Source organism: Penaeus monodon, chromosome 4 (genome assembly GCF_015228065.2).
Source record: "Penaeus monodon isolate SGIC_2016 chromosome 4, NSTDA_Pmon_1, whole genome shotgun sequence".
NCBI classification, from domain to species: domain Eukaryota; kingdom Metazoa; phylum Arthropoda; class Malacostraca; order Decapoda; family Penaeidae; genus Penaeus; species Penaeus monodon.
Genome location: NC_051389.1, coordinates 3,121,264 through 3,139,722, shown reverse-complemented (window position 1 = coordinate 3,139,722; position 18,459 = coordinate 3,121,264). Strand labels below are relative to the sequence as shown.

At 42.0% G+C, this 18,459-nt stretch overlaps 2 protein-coding genes across 3 annotated transcripts in view; one reads left to right on the top strand and one right to left on the bottom strand.

The window, feature by feature from the left end:
- Positions 1-5,526, top strand: part of LOC119568309 — a 10,331-nt gene extending 4,805 nt beyond the window's left edge. The window contains exons 2-9 of the mRNA XM_037916766.1: positions 548-674; positions 840-1,362; positions 1,757-1,895; positions 2,319-2,458; positions 3,064-3,161; positions 3,376-3,638; positions 3,744-4,779; positions 5,437-5,526. Coding sequence (XP_037772694.1) covers positions 3,112-3,161; positions 3,376-3,638; positions 3,744-4,779; positions 5,437-5,461 — 1,374 coding nt within the window. The 5' untranslated portion in view covers positions 548-674; positions 840-1,362; positions 1,757-1,895; positions 2,319-2,458; positions 3,064-3,111 and the 3' untranslated portion in view covers positions 5,462-5,526. The remainder of the gene's footprint in view (positions 1-547; positions 675-839; positions 1,363-1,756; positions 1,896-2,318; positions 2,459-3,063; positions 3,162-3,375; positions 3,639-3,743; positions 4,780-5,436) is intronic.
- A 1,032-nt stretch (positions 5,527-6,558) lies between these two features.
- Positions 6,559-18,459, bottom strand: part of LOC119568290 (rhophilin-2-A-like) — a 75,427-nt gene continuing 63,526 nt past the window's right edge. For both annotated transcript variants that reach the window (XM_037916751.1, XM_037916757.1), the window contains 11 exons: positions 12,400-12,528; positions 12,001-12,076; positions 11,625-11,702; positions 11,244-11,368; positions 10,878-11,136; positions 10,644-10,757; positions 10,115-10,385; positions 9,756-9,950; positions 9,213-9,439; positions 8,827-8,988; positions 6,559-8,570 (listed from right to left, as the gene is read on the bottom strand). In XM_037916751.1, the coding sequence (XP_037772679.1) occupies positions 8,313-8,570; positions 8,827-8,988; positions 9,213-9,439; positions 9,756-9,950; positions 10,115-10,385; positions 10,644-10,757; positions 10,878-11,136; positions 11,244-11,368; positions 11,625-11,702; positions 12,001-12,076; positions 12,400-12,528 (1,894 nt within the window). In that variant the 3' untranslated portion in view covers positions 6,559-8,312. The remainder of the gene's footprint in view (positions 8,571-8,826; positions 8,989-9,212; positions 9,440-9,755; positions 9,951-10,114; positions 10,386-10,643; positions 10,758-10,877; positions 11,137-11,243; positions 11,369-11,624; positions 11,703-12,000; positions 12,077-12,399; positions 12,529-18,459) is intronic.

The window sequence follows — 18,459 nt, the reverse complement described above, 5'->3', positions numbered from 1 at the left end:
ATTGTTGATCACTGATCTTGAGGAGGGTGAATGAATGTGCTGACTGTTTAATTCTAGAGGGGAGGTGTTATTAGGCTCGGTCTTAGATTGGAGGAGTTTGTGAGCATGTAGGGAATGACACAGACTTTTGTAATTATCTTGGACGTGTTTTCTCTTTTCCTTGTCTCCTTCTTCCTTTTCTTTTTCGTATTTGCTTCCTCCTCATCCTCCAGATTTTGTGCTACCTCACTGTAACTCTTGTACTGCTGTTTATTTTTCTTTCATTTTATGTTCCTCTCATCTGCCTTCTTCCCTGTAATTTATTTTGTGTGTTTTCTCTCTTCCTTGTCTCCTTCTTCCTCTTCCTTCCTTTATCATCATTATCCATTTCTTCTTCCTCTTCTTTTACTTCTACATCCTCCAAATTTTCTTCTCTTCATTTACTGCTTCTCATTTCTCTTTCATATTATATTCCTCTCTTCCAATCCTCCCACAGGCACACACGTATCTGCAATCAAGTCATTCAGTATGCTTTCATAACCAAGAATGCCAAATGATTTCCTTCCAGGTGATTCTCAAGTGCAAGAAGTGGACGACACGGTTTCAGCTGCCGTTTCCCTCGTGGTGGGTGGTGCTCGGCAAGGAGTGGTTGCTCTCTGCGCAAGTGTGGCACACATCATGAGAGAAAGGAAGAGGTATTAAATCTTATTTGATAGCTAGTGTTGTAAAATTCTAATGGTATATTATATTTTGGAAGGACTTGTATTTTGTCATACTTGTGAAAATAACATATATCATGTTCAGTCTAGACAGTTTATTTGTGGCCTTTTCAATTTCATGTACCCTCTACCCTTTTGTAGGTTGCAGCAACGTGTGGCAGAGTTAGAAGAACAAGTAACCACCTTGGAGAATTCAAGCAGTGCCACTATCTCCGTCACAGACTGTAGCACTTCTCAAAGCCAAACCACAGACTCCCAGAGCCTTCACGAGTCGCCATTATCTCAGAGATGTGGCTCGGCTCCTCCTGCTTTCATTACAAGTGCCCTGAAATATGCCAAAAATGATAATCAGAATATTGGAGGAGACTGTTCTGTTGACTCCTCGAGATGCACAGGAGAAGAGAGCAAACTCGGTAGCATTCACCAAAGAGGAACAGTAGAAAGTAGGACATCTAGTGTCAGTATGCCTGAAACCAACTCTAACTTTATACACAAGAATCATTTTGAAACAGACAGGAAAGAGGCCTTCCACAGAGGTCAGAGCTATGCTTCAACACGTAGTCTCAATATTGGTGGTCACCTATCGTCTGGAAATTTTGTTAGAAGAAAATACAGTACTATAAGTTTGAGGAGAGTAAGAAGAAGAAGTACAGCAAGTAAAAAGGTAGGTTTTTTAAATTGTGCTAAACATGTTGATAAAGCACTGATGTGCTATATTCATTACATGTTTACTTTCATATTTACACTCCTTTGCAGTGTAATGGTTGCCATGACCTGAAATGTTACAAAAGAAAGGCTTGTGGAGTCTTGTTAAAGTGATTTAGTAATAAATCTAATCAAATATGAAACCAAATCGTTTTACTGTTAAAATACAGCATCAGTTGTGAATTTGTTTAAACATTTTACCTTAAACTATATAGGTCATATAGTTCATATCCATGAAATTTTTCATACTATGCAATTGTTCCAGTTTGCAAAAAGGAAATGCTTTTGTAGATAAGCAGGAATTCAGAATTAGATATATCAGATGTAAGTAATCTCTGGTATTTGAATTGCAGGCAGCAGATACAGCCTGGAGTTCCAGTAGCATTAATGGCAGTGGCAGTAATTTGGATCAGCAGAGCAATGGAAAGTCCTGCATTGTTACAGTGGCTGAGGTCCATACAGAACCTCCCATTCAGCAGTCTAATAATTCCGGTAGGGTTGGAATGAAGTTACTATGAATGCTTTGTTATCTTTAGAGTAAAAATTCATTTATGGTTATTTATAAGGATATAATTTGTTTTTAGGACACTAGTTCTTAAACTTTTTACCCTTTACACTCCCTCTAGTTTTGGTTTTGGCTGTGCACCGTGATCCCACCCCTCACTTTGTGAACCCTAATGATCAAATGATTTAACTGAATTTAACCAGAAGACTTTAAAATGTATATTATTAGTCCTTGGTGAGCAAAAAGTTTTATTAAAGCTACAACACAGCAGTGCTTTGGGTTTTGCTCTTTGTGGAAATTAATCATATCCCCAGTTTAAGAATCTCTCTCTCTCTTACCTGTATTTTTACCAGTTTCTTCTATTTTTAATTGCTTGTAAGCAAACCAGAATATTCTTATACAGACTACAGTTTCAGAGAATGATGCTGTAGTTTTGGCAAGACATTGACTATTTTCTTAGAAAGGAACAGTTCCAGAAAATCAGAATGAAACTTTTGTGGCAACTACACCTGTAGCTGAGCCAAATACATCTCAGAGTCAAGATTTTGGGGTATGAATATATTTTTTGTGGAGTCTTTTTTTTATCTTTCTCTCTTTGGTAATTAGATTTTACATGAGCAAGTTAATTGATAGACCTAGGTTATCATGGGAATTGAGGAGGTCTCCAGTGTAACAGTTGTACCAGAAAATTACATTAGAGTTTCAATACTAAACTGAGCTGTATCAAATTTATATTATTATATTAGTTTTTTTTATTTTTTATTTTTATTTCATAGTATTGTATGCAGCATTTACCTAACAAAGGTTAGTGTTACTAGTATTGATAAAATGAGATGTTCCTGTTTTCAAATAAATTAGCATCTCTTTGGCCAAACAAAGAAGTAGAAACCACCTGCTTTGCTCTGTACCTCCACCCAGTGTACAAGACATTACTCGCTTTTCACAAATTCAGTTCTTTTTAAGGGTGGAATGGATACTGTTACATGGGAAGAATATCCACCTTGACTAAAAGTTTGTTGTTGAGGAATATCCATATTTGTTAGAAAATGTCTTAAATGGGACCTTGTATACAAACCTTGGTAATTGTACTGTAAGTTGAGTTATAAGTGTAATTACATGCAGTTGTGTAGTATTTCAAGGATAATTCCTTTTCAGGAATTATGTGCTCCTCACCCACTTACTGGCTGTGAATGCTTAATCTGTATGCACCTCTCCAGTGACCCTGACTGTCACCTGTATGCTCTCACAACTGAGTATGTCCTACCTTATGTGAATTAGTTATAACCACAAAACCATTATATTTTGTATCTGAAATTTCTCTTTATCATATGAGTTTAAGTATAGGAATGTGAGTTATTGTACTTATAGAAAGTCATTGTTTCATAACACAAATACTTCAAGAGTATCATTACTAGATCTCTTACTTGCAGCACTGTAGGCCAATTGTATGTTTGAATTCACCTACAGGGAAGGAGCATTACTACCTCCAGGGAGTCATGTTCTGGTGCGCGGAGATCACGTGGGCACTGTGTTGTATCTTGGTCATGACAAGTACCCTACAAAACAGATGAAAAATTACTTTTGGCCTTCACAAGAGCCAGCTGAAAATGGTAAACGCCAGGCTATATCAGAAGAGAGCATGGAAACTGGCATAGGTATTGCAGAAGATGAAGTTCCTCCATGTGTGCCTGTCAGACCAGTGGGTGTAACCATCAGACTTTGGCCACCAGGTATGTATCACAGAGCATTAGAAGAACAGTATGGTGTACAAATTTTTGTATGTTAATCTTCTCTCTGATTTTCAACTTGCGTTGATGTATACACTTTTATTTCAGATGCTGGGCAAATGTTTGTACCACTTAGTGCTGTTATTTGTCAGTTGGATGATGAACAGGATGCTGTTCTGAGTGAATTACACAATCAAGAATATGAATACATGGATGAAGATAGTGAAGACACTACCACATCAAGGACAAGTATAACTTATGAATATCCCACAGAATTCCCATCACTACCAAGTCCTTCAATTCATGCAAGTGCAGAAGAATGTAGACCTCCAGTACTTTCATTCCGGGGTTCTAACAAGCCTAAAGATTCATGTGAAACACCAGTACGTAAAGTATCATTAGAGGGGTACTTCATACGTTCACCGAGCATCTCATCATACAGCTCTGACTCTACTCGAAGCTTAGGAGATCTGTCTGTGTATGGCCTGGAGTACCAGGAAGAAGGAGTTGGTTTTGAGGAAGGTGCTAGTCCAGAGCATTCTGCCCAAAAATCTTTTATTAGGCAGAGGAATTCACGCTCTTCAATAGTTCTGTCACAACCCCCTTGTGATCAGGAAATAAGCAGCCAGGAAAATTCTAGTTCTGGTACCTCATCTCTGAATGCTACATTTATATACAGGCCCGTAGATGAAGAAGGTTCTTGTAGTCCTAAGGATTCAGGGGAATGTGCCTCTCTGTATGATACTGCAGACTCAGCAATTAGTCTGACATTCATGAAGAGATACAAAGAATCGCTCGGTAGCACTGAGCCTTCAAGTATGTCTGACACAGACAGAGACTCTCCTCACTTTGGGGACACTTGGGACTCTGGATGTTCGGTGGGAAGAGGGAGATGTAAAAGCGATTCTTCTGGTCATTTTTCTGATGTGGACTCAGAGAGCAGTCGATTCGGGTCACCGTGGGTGAAGAATCTGAGAGATGCTCTAGACTCCGTGTGGGCAAGGCAGCAGAATTCTAATTATAATAGAAATTATGATTCTAGAAATAAAACGGCATCTTCAAGAAGGAAAGGGAAAAAGACCTGTGGAAATCACTTGGACTTTTTCAAGAACAACAGGATAACCAAGATTTACATTGATCATGGGTAAGGTGGCCATATTTTTGGTTCAATTCATAATAAAAAAATTTAGTTGACAGTTTAGTATTTTATCTGAAGTTATGTATAGTGACATTTTTTTTATGCCATTGATCAAATGTCTTCGCTCTCTTTTTTTCTCTTTTTTCTCTTTTCTCTCTCTTTTTCTCTTCTCTCTCATTTTTTTCCTTTTTTTTCTCTCTCCTCTTCTTTTCTTTTTTCTCCCTTTTTTCTCTTTCTCTTTTCTCTTATCTCCTTTTTTTTCTTTTCTCTCTCTTTCTCTGCTGTCTTCTCTTCTTTTCTCCTCTTTTTTTTCTCTTTTTTTCAGTGTTTTTGTAGTAGTTTTCAAAAGCTTAGGTGATAGCTTAGTGATAGCAACTGACATTATCATCTTATTTGAGTGCAGTAAATACCCATTTCTTTTGTCTTAAAAGGAATTTTAAGTGTGTATATATATATTTTAACATAGATAGTTCTTGTCCATGTTACTTTTTTTTAAGTAACTCATTAAAATAAGATAAAGAGGACAAAAAAGATCATATAGGCTGTTGTGGTTAAACTAATTGAAATATGAAAAAGTGTGAACATTATTTTCCTGTCTCTACATTTGAAATTAATATTTATTTTATTTATTTATTTTATTTATTATTTTTTTTTTTTTTTCAGCACAACAGAACATTCCCAGGTCTAGGGACCAGGATCACAGGAGACCCTTCTGCTGCAGTATTTTTTTTAGTTATTGAAATCAATAGGTGTGTAAAAAAAAAAATGTATATATATTGTGTTCAGTCACCTTTTTTTAATATAGGAAATATTTTTTTGTTTTATATTCATGAGTTTAGATGGTTAAGCACATATAATGGCTAAAATATATTTAACAAATAGTTGAAATGCAGCCGAGTGCACAGATGAAACCAATGGTTATTTATAAAATTCATTGTGTACATATTTTTATTTCTATGTATATATATTTATGTATATATATATATATATATTAATATGTTTATGCATATTAATATGTTTATGCACGTACATTTACATTTTCCAAATAAGTTTTCTATATCTGGATATATATATTCTAAGTATATTTTATGATAACCATGTGTTATTTTTACACGGAAAGATTCAAGAACAGTGGTAGGGAAGTAATCGTTTTTTTATTTAGGCATAGGTTGATTAGCACCACCATTAAAATATTTTACTGTGACAGCTTCATTTTACTTTGTTGATGTGTGCATGAAAACTACATTGTTTCTTTCAATAGCCATCTATTTTATTCCTTTAAATCTCCACTTTTGAAGTGAATCACATAGACATTTAAAAGGACTTGAGCTGCATTTTGGTTTTGTATTTCTGGATCAGTACCCATGAATTTTAGTTTTTCCCACATCTTTCTGCTTCGAGATGCTCGGAAAGATTAAACTAGTCATTTGAACATTTTTGTGTGTTTTTGTTTGTGTGTTTTTTTTTTTTGTGTGTGTTTTTTGTTTTTTTTTGTTTTTGTGTGTGTGTGTGTGTGTGTGTTTGTGTGTGTGTGTGTTTTTGTGTGTTTTTGTGTGTGGTTTTTTTTTTTGTGTGTTTTTGTGTGTGTGTGTTTTTTTGTGTGTGTGTTTGTGTGTGTGTGTGTGTTTGTGTGTGTGTGTTTTTGTGTGTGTGTGTGTGTGTGTGTGTGTGTGTGTTTGTTTGTTTTTGTGTGTGTGTTTTTGTGTGTGTGTGTGTTTTGTGTGTGTGTGTGTTTTTTGTGTGTGTGTGTTTTGTGTGTGTGTGTGTGTGAGAGTGAGTGAGTGAGTGTTTTTTTTTTTGTGTTTTTTGTTTGGTAGAAGTCTATTATTTTCCAGAATTAACAAATTATGAACTTTGTTTGATATTGTCTAATTATATTTTCAGTTCGGAATCCATTTAATTAGTAAGGTTATTAATGATTTCTATTTGTGGATAAAATTCTGTGTACAGCAGGATAAATGAATATTGAAGCATTATGATTGTGGTGCTAGTGAGTGTTGCCTTGGCAATCGGTGATATTAGGTTAATTTCTTTTATTTTCTTTATGGAACTGTATTTCATATGGTAGCTAGAAGGTTGCAGTTGGAGCATATTTTAATGACACTGAACTAAAACCATGTCTGTTTCTACTAGTATCATAGAAGGTATATTTTTATGCATGGAATTTTTTTTTCAATAAATTGATGTTTTTATTGTTTTGTTTATATTTTATGGGTAAAGGTATACAAACATATTCATTAGCTCTTTATTGTTATATACATACTGGATTACATACAAGGTATTTCCACTCAAAAGTTTCTGTATATTAACTCAGGATAATAATGGGAAATAATTTGGTAAATATTACAATGAACCATATTTTTAACTGAGAAGGTAACAATCCTGGGATCAAAATAACACATTATACATATAAAACAAACATATTTTGCATATACAGCAAATGTACACTTATATACACAATTACATACAAAGATAAGCAAGAAATGTAAATATTGTATTTACAAAGGAAGACAAGGTATAAAGGCTAATCAAAGGATATATATATTTTATATATTATGAAAATGTAACTCATTTTCCTATTATTTTTCCATAAATATGATAAAACTTTCAGGAAAAAATGCATCAAACACAAAGATATGTCCACTGATTACTATAATCTTTAAAATGTGTCCTAATGCCACCTTTGATGCAGACAATCATTTCAAACTGGTATGAGATACTTGCATGCAGAAATGTTTCTTGGGAGAAGTGCTTAACCAATATATGTGAAACGATTAGCTCGTAATAAAACCACATCTTGAATACCCACTCAAATTTTTCACAAGCCTCTTAACATTTACCACTATAGGCAATAGCAGTTTGAAGTTTTTCTAATCTCATATTCTATCAGAAAGCAACAAAAGAACAATTTTCAAATCAAAATACTAATACTTTTATAGTAAGATCTATATACTTATTTCTTTGTGAAAGCAAGTCTTAACATGCTTGGGGGAAAAAAAAAAGTATTTCATACTATGTATGCTAGATGCAGTAGCTTCAGAAATACTGTCCAAATAATGTATGATTATATATACTTCAGCTAAAGCATAATAATATTCAGAATATATGACTGGACACACCATACAATTTTTACTGGCTACTTCACTTGTCAATGTGCTGAGATAGTTATTTTAGAGAACATCTACTGTAATGACATACAAGATATTACTTGTCAGACATTTTAAAAAATCATTATAGATATTTTGGACATCAGGTAAGTCAAACAGCATTTCATTTATGTACGGTAAATTTCAAGAATTCATTTTCAGTGTCAAGTTTTGTGGTTTATTATGCTTCAGATTTTCCTTTGTCTGTATTTTGATGTACTGCATATGTAACCTTCACTCTGGATTATCAAGGAAATGTAATAATGGTCCACTTCTCTGAAATAATACTGATTTTGTTGAGAGTACCAGATACCTTAAAACAAGTTTACATGAAGAGGAAAAGAAACAGCTAAAGACTAAATACTTTAAAGTGAATAGGCAATTTCCAAGAAGTTATCGCAAAATAACATTGCAGTCAATAAGGGAGTCTGCTTTAAGCTTGTCTCGAGAAGATGAACGCTTGAAAGGATTCCAACTGTTTCTCTTGTCTTTATCTCGTGAATTTGAAATAGTAGAACTATTGACAGAACCATAGTGACTGCTATTGCTGCTGGTACTGCTATTGCTGCTGCCACTGCTGCTGCCTGTACTACTGACTCCACTGCTGCTACTCGTGGTAGAGTGTGGAGAGATGTCCTTAAGACTCTTGCTCTGCAATGATAAAAATAGTATTGTTAGTGTTTGTGGAAGCAGATAATACCTACGATCATAGATATCCTATTATTAAAACAAGCAATGCATTAAATAGAATTTGATGTTGATGAAATTTTTTACTATCTACAAAAAATTTTACTATCTACAAAGTATCATATCATTTGCAGCTAAATACAGTTACTATATACTAAAGGAAGAACAATCATTTGAGACATGTACAGTAGAAAAACATCATCACATTCAGCATACTTACTTTGGGTAATTTGTAATAGGTCTTATCACAAGGAGTGACGAGAGTGAGGTTGAGTGTGTTTCCAGCTTCACGAATAAGCCCAACAACCTCATCATGTGGCATCCATTTCACATCACGGGTTCCAATGCACACCACAAGGTCTCCTTCATTGATACCAGCTCTCTGAAAGAAAAAAAATTATTAAGAAAAGCACTGATGAATGTCGTACTGAGATAGAGAGAGACGAATGTAATCCAAGGACATTCACTTAACTATTTAAAAACAGACTATGATTAGGCTACAAGACTTTATCCATTTTGTTTTCTTGGTTCTATCATCTCAATATGACTGACTATTGTGTTTTTCTTGGTTCTACTATTCACAACGCACTACAAGTATGTTTTTACCTCTGCCAAACTATTCCTGTCAACGCCAGCTATAACGACAGGAGCATCGCCTCTCACTGAGAACCCAAAGCCTTGAGTGGGAGTTCTTGTTAGCTTAATAGGTCGCGGTGCTGACCACTGGTGCTTGGCTGAGAATACAGCAACGGGTCCCAGGAGTTTGAACAGGTCTTCTACCCGGTGTTGGGAAAAGTCAGGGGTAGTCAGGGAAAGCTGTACTTTGGTTGCCGCTGTTGGGAAAGAGAGACTCGATGTTAGCTTTCTCAGAACATTTTAATTGCTTTTATACTGCCAGTTCGTACACGCACGCACATAATATACACACACGTGTATACGCAGATGCTTATGGCATTTGTGTGTGTGTGTGTGTGTGTGTGTGTGTGTGTGTGTGTGTGTGTGTGTGTGTGTGTGTGTGTGTGTGTGTGTGTGTGTGTGTGTGTGTGTGTGTGTGTGTGTGTGTGTACTTATTCAAATAAGTTTTAAATATCTTAAAATAATACTGCAAAATGTATAATTATGAAAGGCCTCATATAAATTTTGCCTTACGTGATATTGGTGGCGGATCAAGTATGTTCAGAAGATCTTCCTCCTCCACATAGAGGTCAAGGAGGTGGACCGCTGTTTCATGGCCAATTTGCAAGACTTCTGCGAGGACCGACTTCTTTTTGAGGTCTCGACACATCCTGTGTTGCCGCATTGCCTCCTCGTGAACTAAAACTGCCTCACGACAATGAGCCAGACCTGGGGAACAGACAAACGTGGAAAATGAGTATTATATCACCACGGTGATATTCCTCTTAATGATAAGCATTTGGTTATTGCATTGCTAAAATATGTGACATTATTGCACTATATTTCTAAACGGACGGTGGCACTACTAAGCATGAAGGGGAAACGACGCATACCGAGGATGGTGCGTTCTCTCCTGCAGCTTGGGACTGTGATGTCAATGGTGGTGGTGTTGTTCGATGGCGGAAGGTGGAAATACTGCAAAGCCTCGCGGACTCTCATCCCTATATGCTCCTCCTCTTTGATGCTGCACGGGAGGGTGAGTAGCGCTTCAGATATGTGGTAGTGGGAACAAGCGCGGTAGTAGTCGGCTTTGATGTGAACTAAGCTTATCCATGATGCCGGAACGTAGCCTTTCACTGCCGGGTCCGATATTGTTTTCAGCACCTGGGACAAAAACGGGTTAATAGATATTTTTCAAACATTCATAAAGCTTACGGCTGAGGTTACTGAAAATTATCAAATAATGTGGAATTATAGTCACAAACAGATGCAGTTTCTTAGTGAGGAAATGTCTTTTTCACTAAAAGCGCTTCGCATGTAATTGCACCTGAACTAGTCCCATGTTACAACAACTTTAATGACATTTCGATTTCTTGATGGTAATTAACACACTTTTGGTATTAAAGTAACAAAACTGCATACCTGCGAATACTCTTGAGCAACGTTGGCTGCCTCTTGTGACAGTTCCACCACAGTTTCGAAATCCTCGCTGTGGCCAAGCAGGGCTTTCTCGTGGAGACATTCTCGTGCTTGAGCCTGGCGAATGAGAAGGCAAATTTAACGTGGCATTACTCGCAGGCATTCACGATTTGACTTTATGCGCGTCCTTCCACGCACTGGAACTTAAGACATGCATGAAACCCATTATAACCGTACCAGCATGAGATGAATGAGCATGTCGAGGATCTCCGGACTCAGGTCTTTGGAAGGGGCGTTGGTGAAAGTGTCATGCAGGTATCGGAACATCCCCGCCGCCCGGAGGAAGTTGTTGACGGCCGCGTCGAGTCCTGCCGCCGAGGTCCTGTCGTGGCGAGCCCCCAGCTGCGTGTACAGGGCCCCGAGGTTGAAGAGGACGCACGCTTTCTCGAAGGCTACCGTTCTCTGGCAGCTCGGGGTGCCCGTCAGCGAGTCGTACCTGAAAAAAAACAAGAAAGCGGTTTTACACATACTTTGTAAAAGAGAGAATCATTATTAACTTTAACATAATGGATCACTATTTACATGCTACGACGATAAACCTACCACTCGAAGTAAATGCCAAGCGAACGGTCCGGAGGAAAGAATCTTCTGTCGATGAAATAGAGCTGATTGAAGTATTCGAAGAGAAGACCCACTCCCGAGTCGTCTCGCTCCGGAGTTCGCATGGCCTGAAACGCAAGGAAATGTGATCACTGCCAAGCAAGCGTTTCTGCAATTCAGCTAATCAACTTTAACATTTCCCTTTCCTATTTGTTCACAAAAAAAAAGCACGAACTTGCCTCTGGAACTTGCATAAGTAATATTTTATAAACCATTTTACTCCCAAAATATCTCTACACAAGGCGCGTAACATAGACAGACGCACACTCATCCAATCATGAAGATACACATACACATTTTATTTTTCGTATTCCTGACACTTACCCCCCTGAGGTCCATGAACTCTGTGATTGGCTCATCATACTTGTCTGGCTCCTCGCTGTAGTGCTCTAGTATGAAATCCTGCGAGAAGATAAAACGTAATTAGGAAGCGTAACAAAATTTATGAAATCCTGTGTGCGAGAGGGAGAGGGGGAGGGAAGGGAGAAAGGGGGAAGAGGGAGAGAGGAGGAAAAGGGAGACGGGGGATATAGGGAGAAGGAGAGAAAATGTATGAGATATAAAAACACATATAAACACACAAGCAGCGAAGCAGGCCCTAACATCATACATCATGCTGAACAAACGAACAAACATCCACCGTCATGATGATCACCAAAGAAAAGGCTGCACAGAACGACCTGAAAGCCCCTGAACTCACCTTGAACGGCTCTCTGAAGTCGATCTCCTTCGTCTCCTTCAGCCCCAAAGGGATCATGGGGATGTTACCTTTCGACCTGAAAAAACAAACAAACAAATAGAACAAATATCACAAATCTTAAAAAAAAATAATAAACTCAAATATTCCTCGAAATCCTTGCTGGTCGGATTCAACCTCCCGTTTTAATTAATGTCAATGTAACTGATTCATAAACAGACCTCCTTAATGAATGCCAACGTAACTGATTCACAAATAGCCCCCCCTAATTAATGGCATTGTAATTAATTCATAAATAAACCCTGTAATGAATGTAATTAACTGATAAAAAATGTCATAATCAATGCCACCGTAATAAATTCACCAACTGCACAAACGTCTTGACCCGCGAAGCACACTTACTGCGTGCCCTGATAGACCTCCACAGAGCTGTTCAGTTCTGCAAGCTGTTCTTTTAGGAGTTGCAGATTGCTGTTTACAAACTGGAGCTCCAAGGCCACCTGCTCCTTCATTCTCTTGTTGTGTGTGGCGCTGAAACGAAGAAAGGAAAAATGGACGTTAATACATGGCGTGTCAGTCAAATTATACTTCGTGTTTGCCAAGATTCGCCAAGCATTTGCATATAAATGTTTTCGTACCGCACTGATTCAAGACCGTGTCATTTCTCACACATGCATTTTTACTTCGAAATCGAATGTGGGAATTATTTCTTACACTAATATATTTCGCCAAAAAAACGAATTCTGTCAAACTCTACACGGGTATTATCATCGCCATGTATGCAACCGCATCACGCTAACTTGCTTTGCGTCACATCACGTAATTTAAAACAGCAACCTTTTTCCTCTTTTTAAAACAACTCACGTCACGGCCCACGTCAAAGATGGTACAAACAAAGCAAAATTATTGTAAGATCGCACATTACCACCAATCAAAAGATTAAGCACGTTAGATTAAACATCTCAGATCGGTGTCGCCAAATCCTGAACGCTCTTGGCCGGAGCCTCGAGCGTCACCCTCCGCCCGCGCCTTCCGTTACTCCTCCTCATGCCTGGGCGTCACGTCACACCCGCCCGCCCGCCCGAAACGCGCTCATTAGTCCCCTTTGCTGCACTCTGGCGCGGAGGACAGGTTCGAAGCTGCGTTGCTATCGCAAAAGAGTTGACATTTCTTCAAGGTTTGGCGTGCAACGAGGCCGACTTTTTCCATACTGGAAGAAATTGGGGAAAAAAACGATAAAATTGCGAAAAAATCACATCGTCCTCATCATCCACTTCTTCCCCTTGCGTCCCGCCCTCTCTCCTTTTCCTCCCCCCATTACTTCCTCTTCCTCTCGCTCGACTCAGGCCCACCAGCAGCTCCTCCCTGTGCAGAGGAAGCCAAGCAAAGGCGCCCCTGCTTCCTCCCGAACGAGCAGACAGCCAGAAGCCTCCCGGGCACGACGCGCCCATCAGGAAAACGTGTTTGTTACTAAACACTAGAATTCGTGCAGCGTCGACCGCCGGCCAGCCCGCCCGCCCATCGCAGGGGTGCCTGAACTCCCCCGGCTTTATATAAGCAGTCGTAAACCTTTAAAGCCACAAAGCATGGCGACAGAAGGTGCGATTACATCTTCCGTCCACAATGTGTCCTCATAAAACGCTACTTATAGATGATACAAAGTGTGTAAAGCGGAGTTCATATTTACCGATCAAGCTTAAGACTACTGATTACCGATACTCATCCCCCGAGGGCCAAATAATAACTAACAAGGGAATGGCTAAAAATGACTGGCATTTCAGTTCCCTGGGCAATAACAGAGGTACTTCCGAGTTCGTCGATAATGACAGCTTCCTCGGCGAGAGATCCTTCTCGTCGAGGGCTTCAACCATCCCCCTCTCGCGGCGGGGAGCAAGCGGACGGCTGCTGGGGCAGCCTGGGGGAGCCCTCTGGCCAAGGACTTCCTGGTGCGCTCGAAGGACGCACGCAGGAACTTGAGGGTGGAATGAACCCATGAATTAATCACGCCTCGAGCTCTTATCTCCACCAAGGGTCCGACTCGTAAAAAAGAAAGAAAAAAAAGCTGTGCCGCCCCTCGTTCGCCGCGCTTCCTACCAAGGTTCGCTCCTCCCTCGCGGGCGGAAGAGGCCGACGCAGCGGAGGCAGACGGAGGCAAACAAGCACTGGCGAACCGCTCGAATGAATCATCGAGATGCGAATATCGGTCATGGTCTATCTGGAATGCACGCGGCGCTAATACGACCCTTACCGCAGGGGTTGCTAGGGTCGCCACTCGCTTCCCCCAAACATCCCCTCGCTTGGCAATTGCTGTGTAAACTGCTGTGGCATGACTTTGACCCTCCGGCGGGGGGGCGGCTGTTTACCTGCCGCTTGGAGGTCGATCTTGCTCAAATCTCGCCAAGTAAATCCTCGCGAAAGTTTCACATCATGAATGTTCTGTCATGGTACGTCCTTACGCCATGTCACATAGCAACATGATTACGTCAGCGGCCAGGGCACGCGCGGCCGGCATACCCCGGCACAAACGTGTACTTTTCGTAAACAGCCGCGGTTCGGGCACACGAGAGAACAGTGGGAAAACAGGAAGAACACCTGGAAGTTTACGGATGACGGAAGAGAGAATGGCTTGACAGAAACCATGGTTAAGAAAAAAAAAAACGAAAAGAAAAGAAAAAAAAAAACGAAGGATTTGTTTACGCTCCGATTTTCGTCTTTCCCGGGAAGCGACGGCCATTTTCGTCAGATGGCATTACTGGATTCGAACCATTCCGAATCCTAATCTATCAAGTGTGCAATTTCAAGCCATCGCACTCTGCCGTCCCTCAGCAATATCGAGCCTGAGTTCCAACAGAGGCAAAGCAAAGCGAATGACCCGCAGCATCCCCCCCCCCTCCGCCCATCGTCCCAGGAGTCCATCGGAACCCGGAACGACAGCGAGAGAAGCCCCGATAAAGGTTATGTTATTCCGCGCACAAAAAAAAGAGGCGTGGCATCCGCAGCCGACCGCAGGAGCTCGGAATCCCCGATAAGCCTGGACAAAACGCCGTTTGGCCTTCGGGACAGGTTCGGACATCGCGGCGGCCTTCCTGGCCCTGAGGAGCGCCGACGTCCAGAAAATCGACGACGCGGCGGAACCTCAACGTCAGCGCCGACGCCCCCCCCCCCTCTCCGTGAACATGGTCGCTCTGTTGACGTTGCAGAATAAATGCGGGGCTGCCGATGGCTCCCGAATCTATGTCATGGCTGCGGGCACCGGGATGTGACGAGCGAAGGTACCCGTGTGCCGAGTGCTGTCATCCCCACCCCCCTCTCCGCTCCTCCCCCTCTCCGCTCCTCCCCCTCTCCCCCGCAATGCAATTATAAAATTCTGTTAAATCGAGTCGCAGGGTTTGTCCCCATCGCCCTGGTGCGCACTCTATTGCTCCTGTCGCCAAGCTGGTACTGAACGTTTGTGTTTTCTTTCACTGCCGAGAAAGCGTAACAGACGGACACGACTGATCTTAAAAAGCATAAAAATAACCATTGAAGTTATTTCTCACAAAGGGCATTTTTCTCTCTCTTCCGCTCTCGTATCTCCCAGCATCTCTCCTGGATTTTATCTTTACATCGCTTAAAAAAAAACCCAATACATTCCCAGCTCTTTGTTCCTTCTCTGGGGCCTAACGAGGAGAAAAAGGCATTAACCTCACGTAGAAAGGTCCGGGAGGGAATTATCTTATCTTGGTTTTCTTACCAAGACGGGGCTTCACGACTTGCCAAGGCCTTCTGTCTCCAGTTCTCGCGGGGAAACACGCCATGCATGCCTGGATGGATGGATGGATGGATGGATGGATGGATGGATGGATGGATAGATAGACAGATAGATATGTAGAGAGACACACAGATACATAGATAGATAGATAGATAGAAAGATAGATACATACATACATACATATATACATATATACAAACAAACAAACAAATACACACACACACACACACACACACACACACACACACACACACACACACACACACACACACACACACACACACACACACACACACACACACACACACACACACACACACACACACACAAGGAAGGCACAGGCGAACTAAGATCCCCAGATAACGCGTCCCCTTGCCCGGCGCCGCGTGACCCAGCCGTCGCCCGGAAGCAGCGGGTCGGCCACTGGCGGCGCCCACGTAACCTTCCCGGTGACACTCCGCCGCCTGCTCTTCCGGCCCCAAAGCACACCAATAATAACCATAACATTAACACACCGAGGCCATCCAGGCAGCCAGCACATCACATGATCTCTGGTCGTGTGCGATAGAGACAAGGCAACGATTACCTCGCGACAAGGCAGGTATTATTAGGGTCTTTAGGAAGCCCACCTGATAGCCACCCGCTGCGTGCAAGAGACACTCAGAAGTTGCCTGAGGTCGTCCAGACAGACGGGTCGCTCCAGTGCTGTCCTGCAGCTGCAAGGCCAACTTCCGTGAGCCTTTTATTTCCCAAAGCAGCTATTAATAACCAAGCGATTTAATTACTTCACGGATATGCTTGTCTACCAGTCTCGATTTTTTTTAAATTTTATATTCTATATTTTTATATTATATATATATTTTTTTATCTTTATATTTCTATATATTTTTTATATTTTATATTTTTATATATGTATTTTTAATTCTATATTTATATATACTTTTCCTATTTTATATATATATATTTTTTTTCTCTTTTCTTTCCCGCTTTCAACCTTTCCCCCAAAGGCACACTCTGCCTCCCCGCGTCCCAACACACTCCTTCCTTCCTCGCAACCGGCGCAGGAACCACACGGCCCGACCAGCGCCACGAGAGCCGCGGAGAAACCCGACCAGAAGACGAGGCAAGTAAAAGCTCCCTCGACAGACGGGCCTCCGCGCCGCCCGCGCCCTCGGAACTCGCTGCCGCCACGATGCTTCCGTCGGGCCAATCAATCCCTCCGGACACAGTGTCAACCGGGAAGAGCCGACAGCGGCGGCGGCGGAACAATGCCACGCCCGACGGGGAGATCGCGCCCGAGGGGGACCGACGGAAGTCCCATGATGGGAAACAAAACTGGAGAAAAGAGACAACGACCCTCCCTGCCCCCTTCCCCCTCTCCCTCCCCCTCCCCTCGCCCTCCCCTCCTCGGCTCCGGGGGTCAGACGCCCGGATAACCTTTGGCTCCTGCGGCTCCACCTGACAGACGGCGCTCCCGCAGGAGGAGGAGGAGGAGGAGGAGGAGGAGGAGGAGGAAGAGGAAGAGGAAGAGGAAGAGGAAGAGGAAGAGGAAGAGGAAGAGGAGGAGGAGGAGGAGGAGGAGGAGGAGGAGGAGGAGAGGAGGAGGAGGAGGAGGAGGAGGAGGAGAGGAGGAGGAGAAGGAGGAGGAGGAGGAGGAGGAGGAGAAGAAGAAAAAAAGGAAGAGGGAAGAAGGAAGAGGAGGCAAGAAACAGGAAGGAGGGAGAGGAGGAATACGAGGAAAATGCGGGAGGACGAGGAGGAGGGAGAGAAGGAAGACGAAGAAGAAGAAAGAGATGGAAGTTAGGGAGGAAGAAGAAGAGGCGATCAAAGTTTGGAAGATGAGAATGGGGAATGACGAGGAATGAGCACGGGGGGGGGGATGGGACACACGAAGACCACTTTTTAAACAGCACCCCCGTTATCCTACGCTTAACTACCCACGCATCCGCGCCCCTCACTAATGATACACCCACCCGTCTATCCTTGCTCTCCATCGAACAGAAAGTAACCGCAATCCCTCTCCGAAGACACCATGGAAACGGCTGATACTCTCGAATCCGTTTCCCCGAACAGAACGCGCGAGGGCGACGCCAGGCGGAGAAACACCTGTCCCTGCCCCCTCCCCCTCCCCCCTCCACCCTTAACACTCGGTTACCTGTACCTCTTAATTATATTTCGACACACATACATACATACATACATACACATAGACATACACACACGCATACACAAACACAACCACACACAAACACAAACACAACCACAACCACACACACACACCCACACACACGAACGAACAAAAACAAAGCACGACCAGAGATGACGCTGACATGCCATCGCGCCCCACAAAGATAGAAGAAACGGTAACACACTAACGGCTCTAAGACAAGAAAACCCGAGAAAGAGCTGAAACAAAGAGCCTGGAAATGCGCAACAAAGAAAGCACAACCCCCTTCCCTCCCCTCTCCCCCCCTCCCCCTCCCCCCCCTCTCACAGGAACACCGGAAGCCACTTATCACGATGGCCCGTGTCCGGAGGCGCCGCCGGCCTTCCCCAGACCTTGACTTCGGTTTCGTCAGCCAGTCAACAGCGCCATGAACGTGAAATGAATCTCCGCCTTTCGGTTCGGACGGGTTAGGGTCTCTCATGAGATGGATTTTTTTCGTTATTATTATTATCACTATTATCATTATTATTATTATTATTATTAT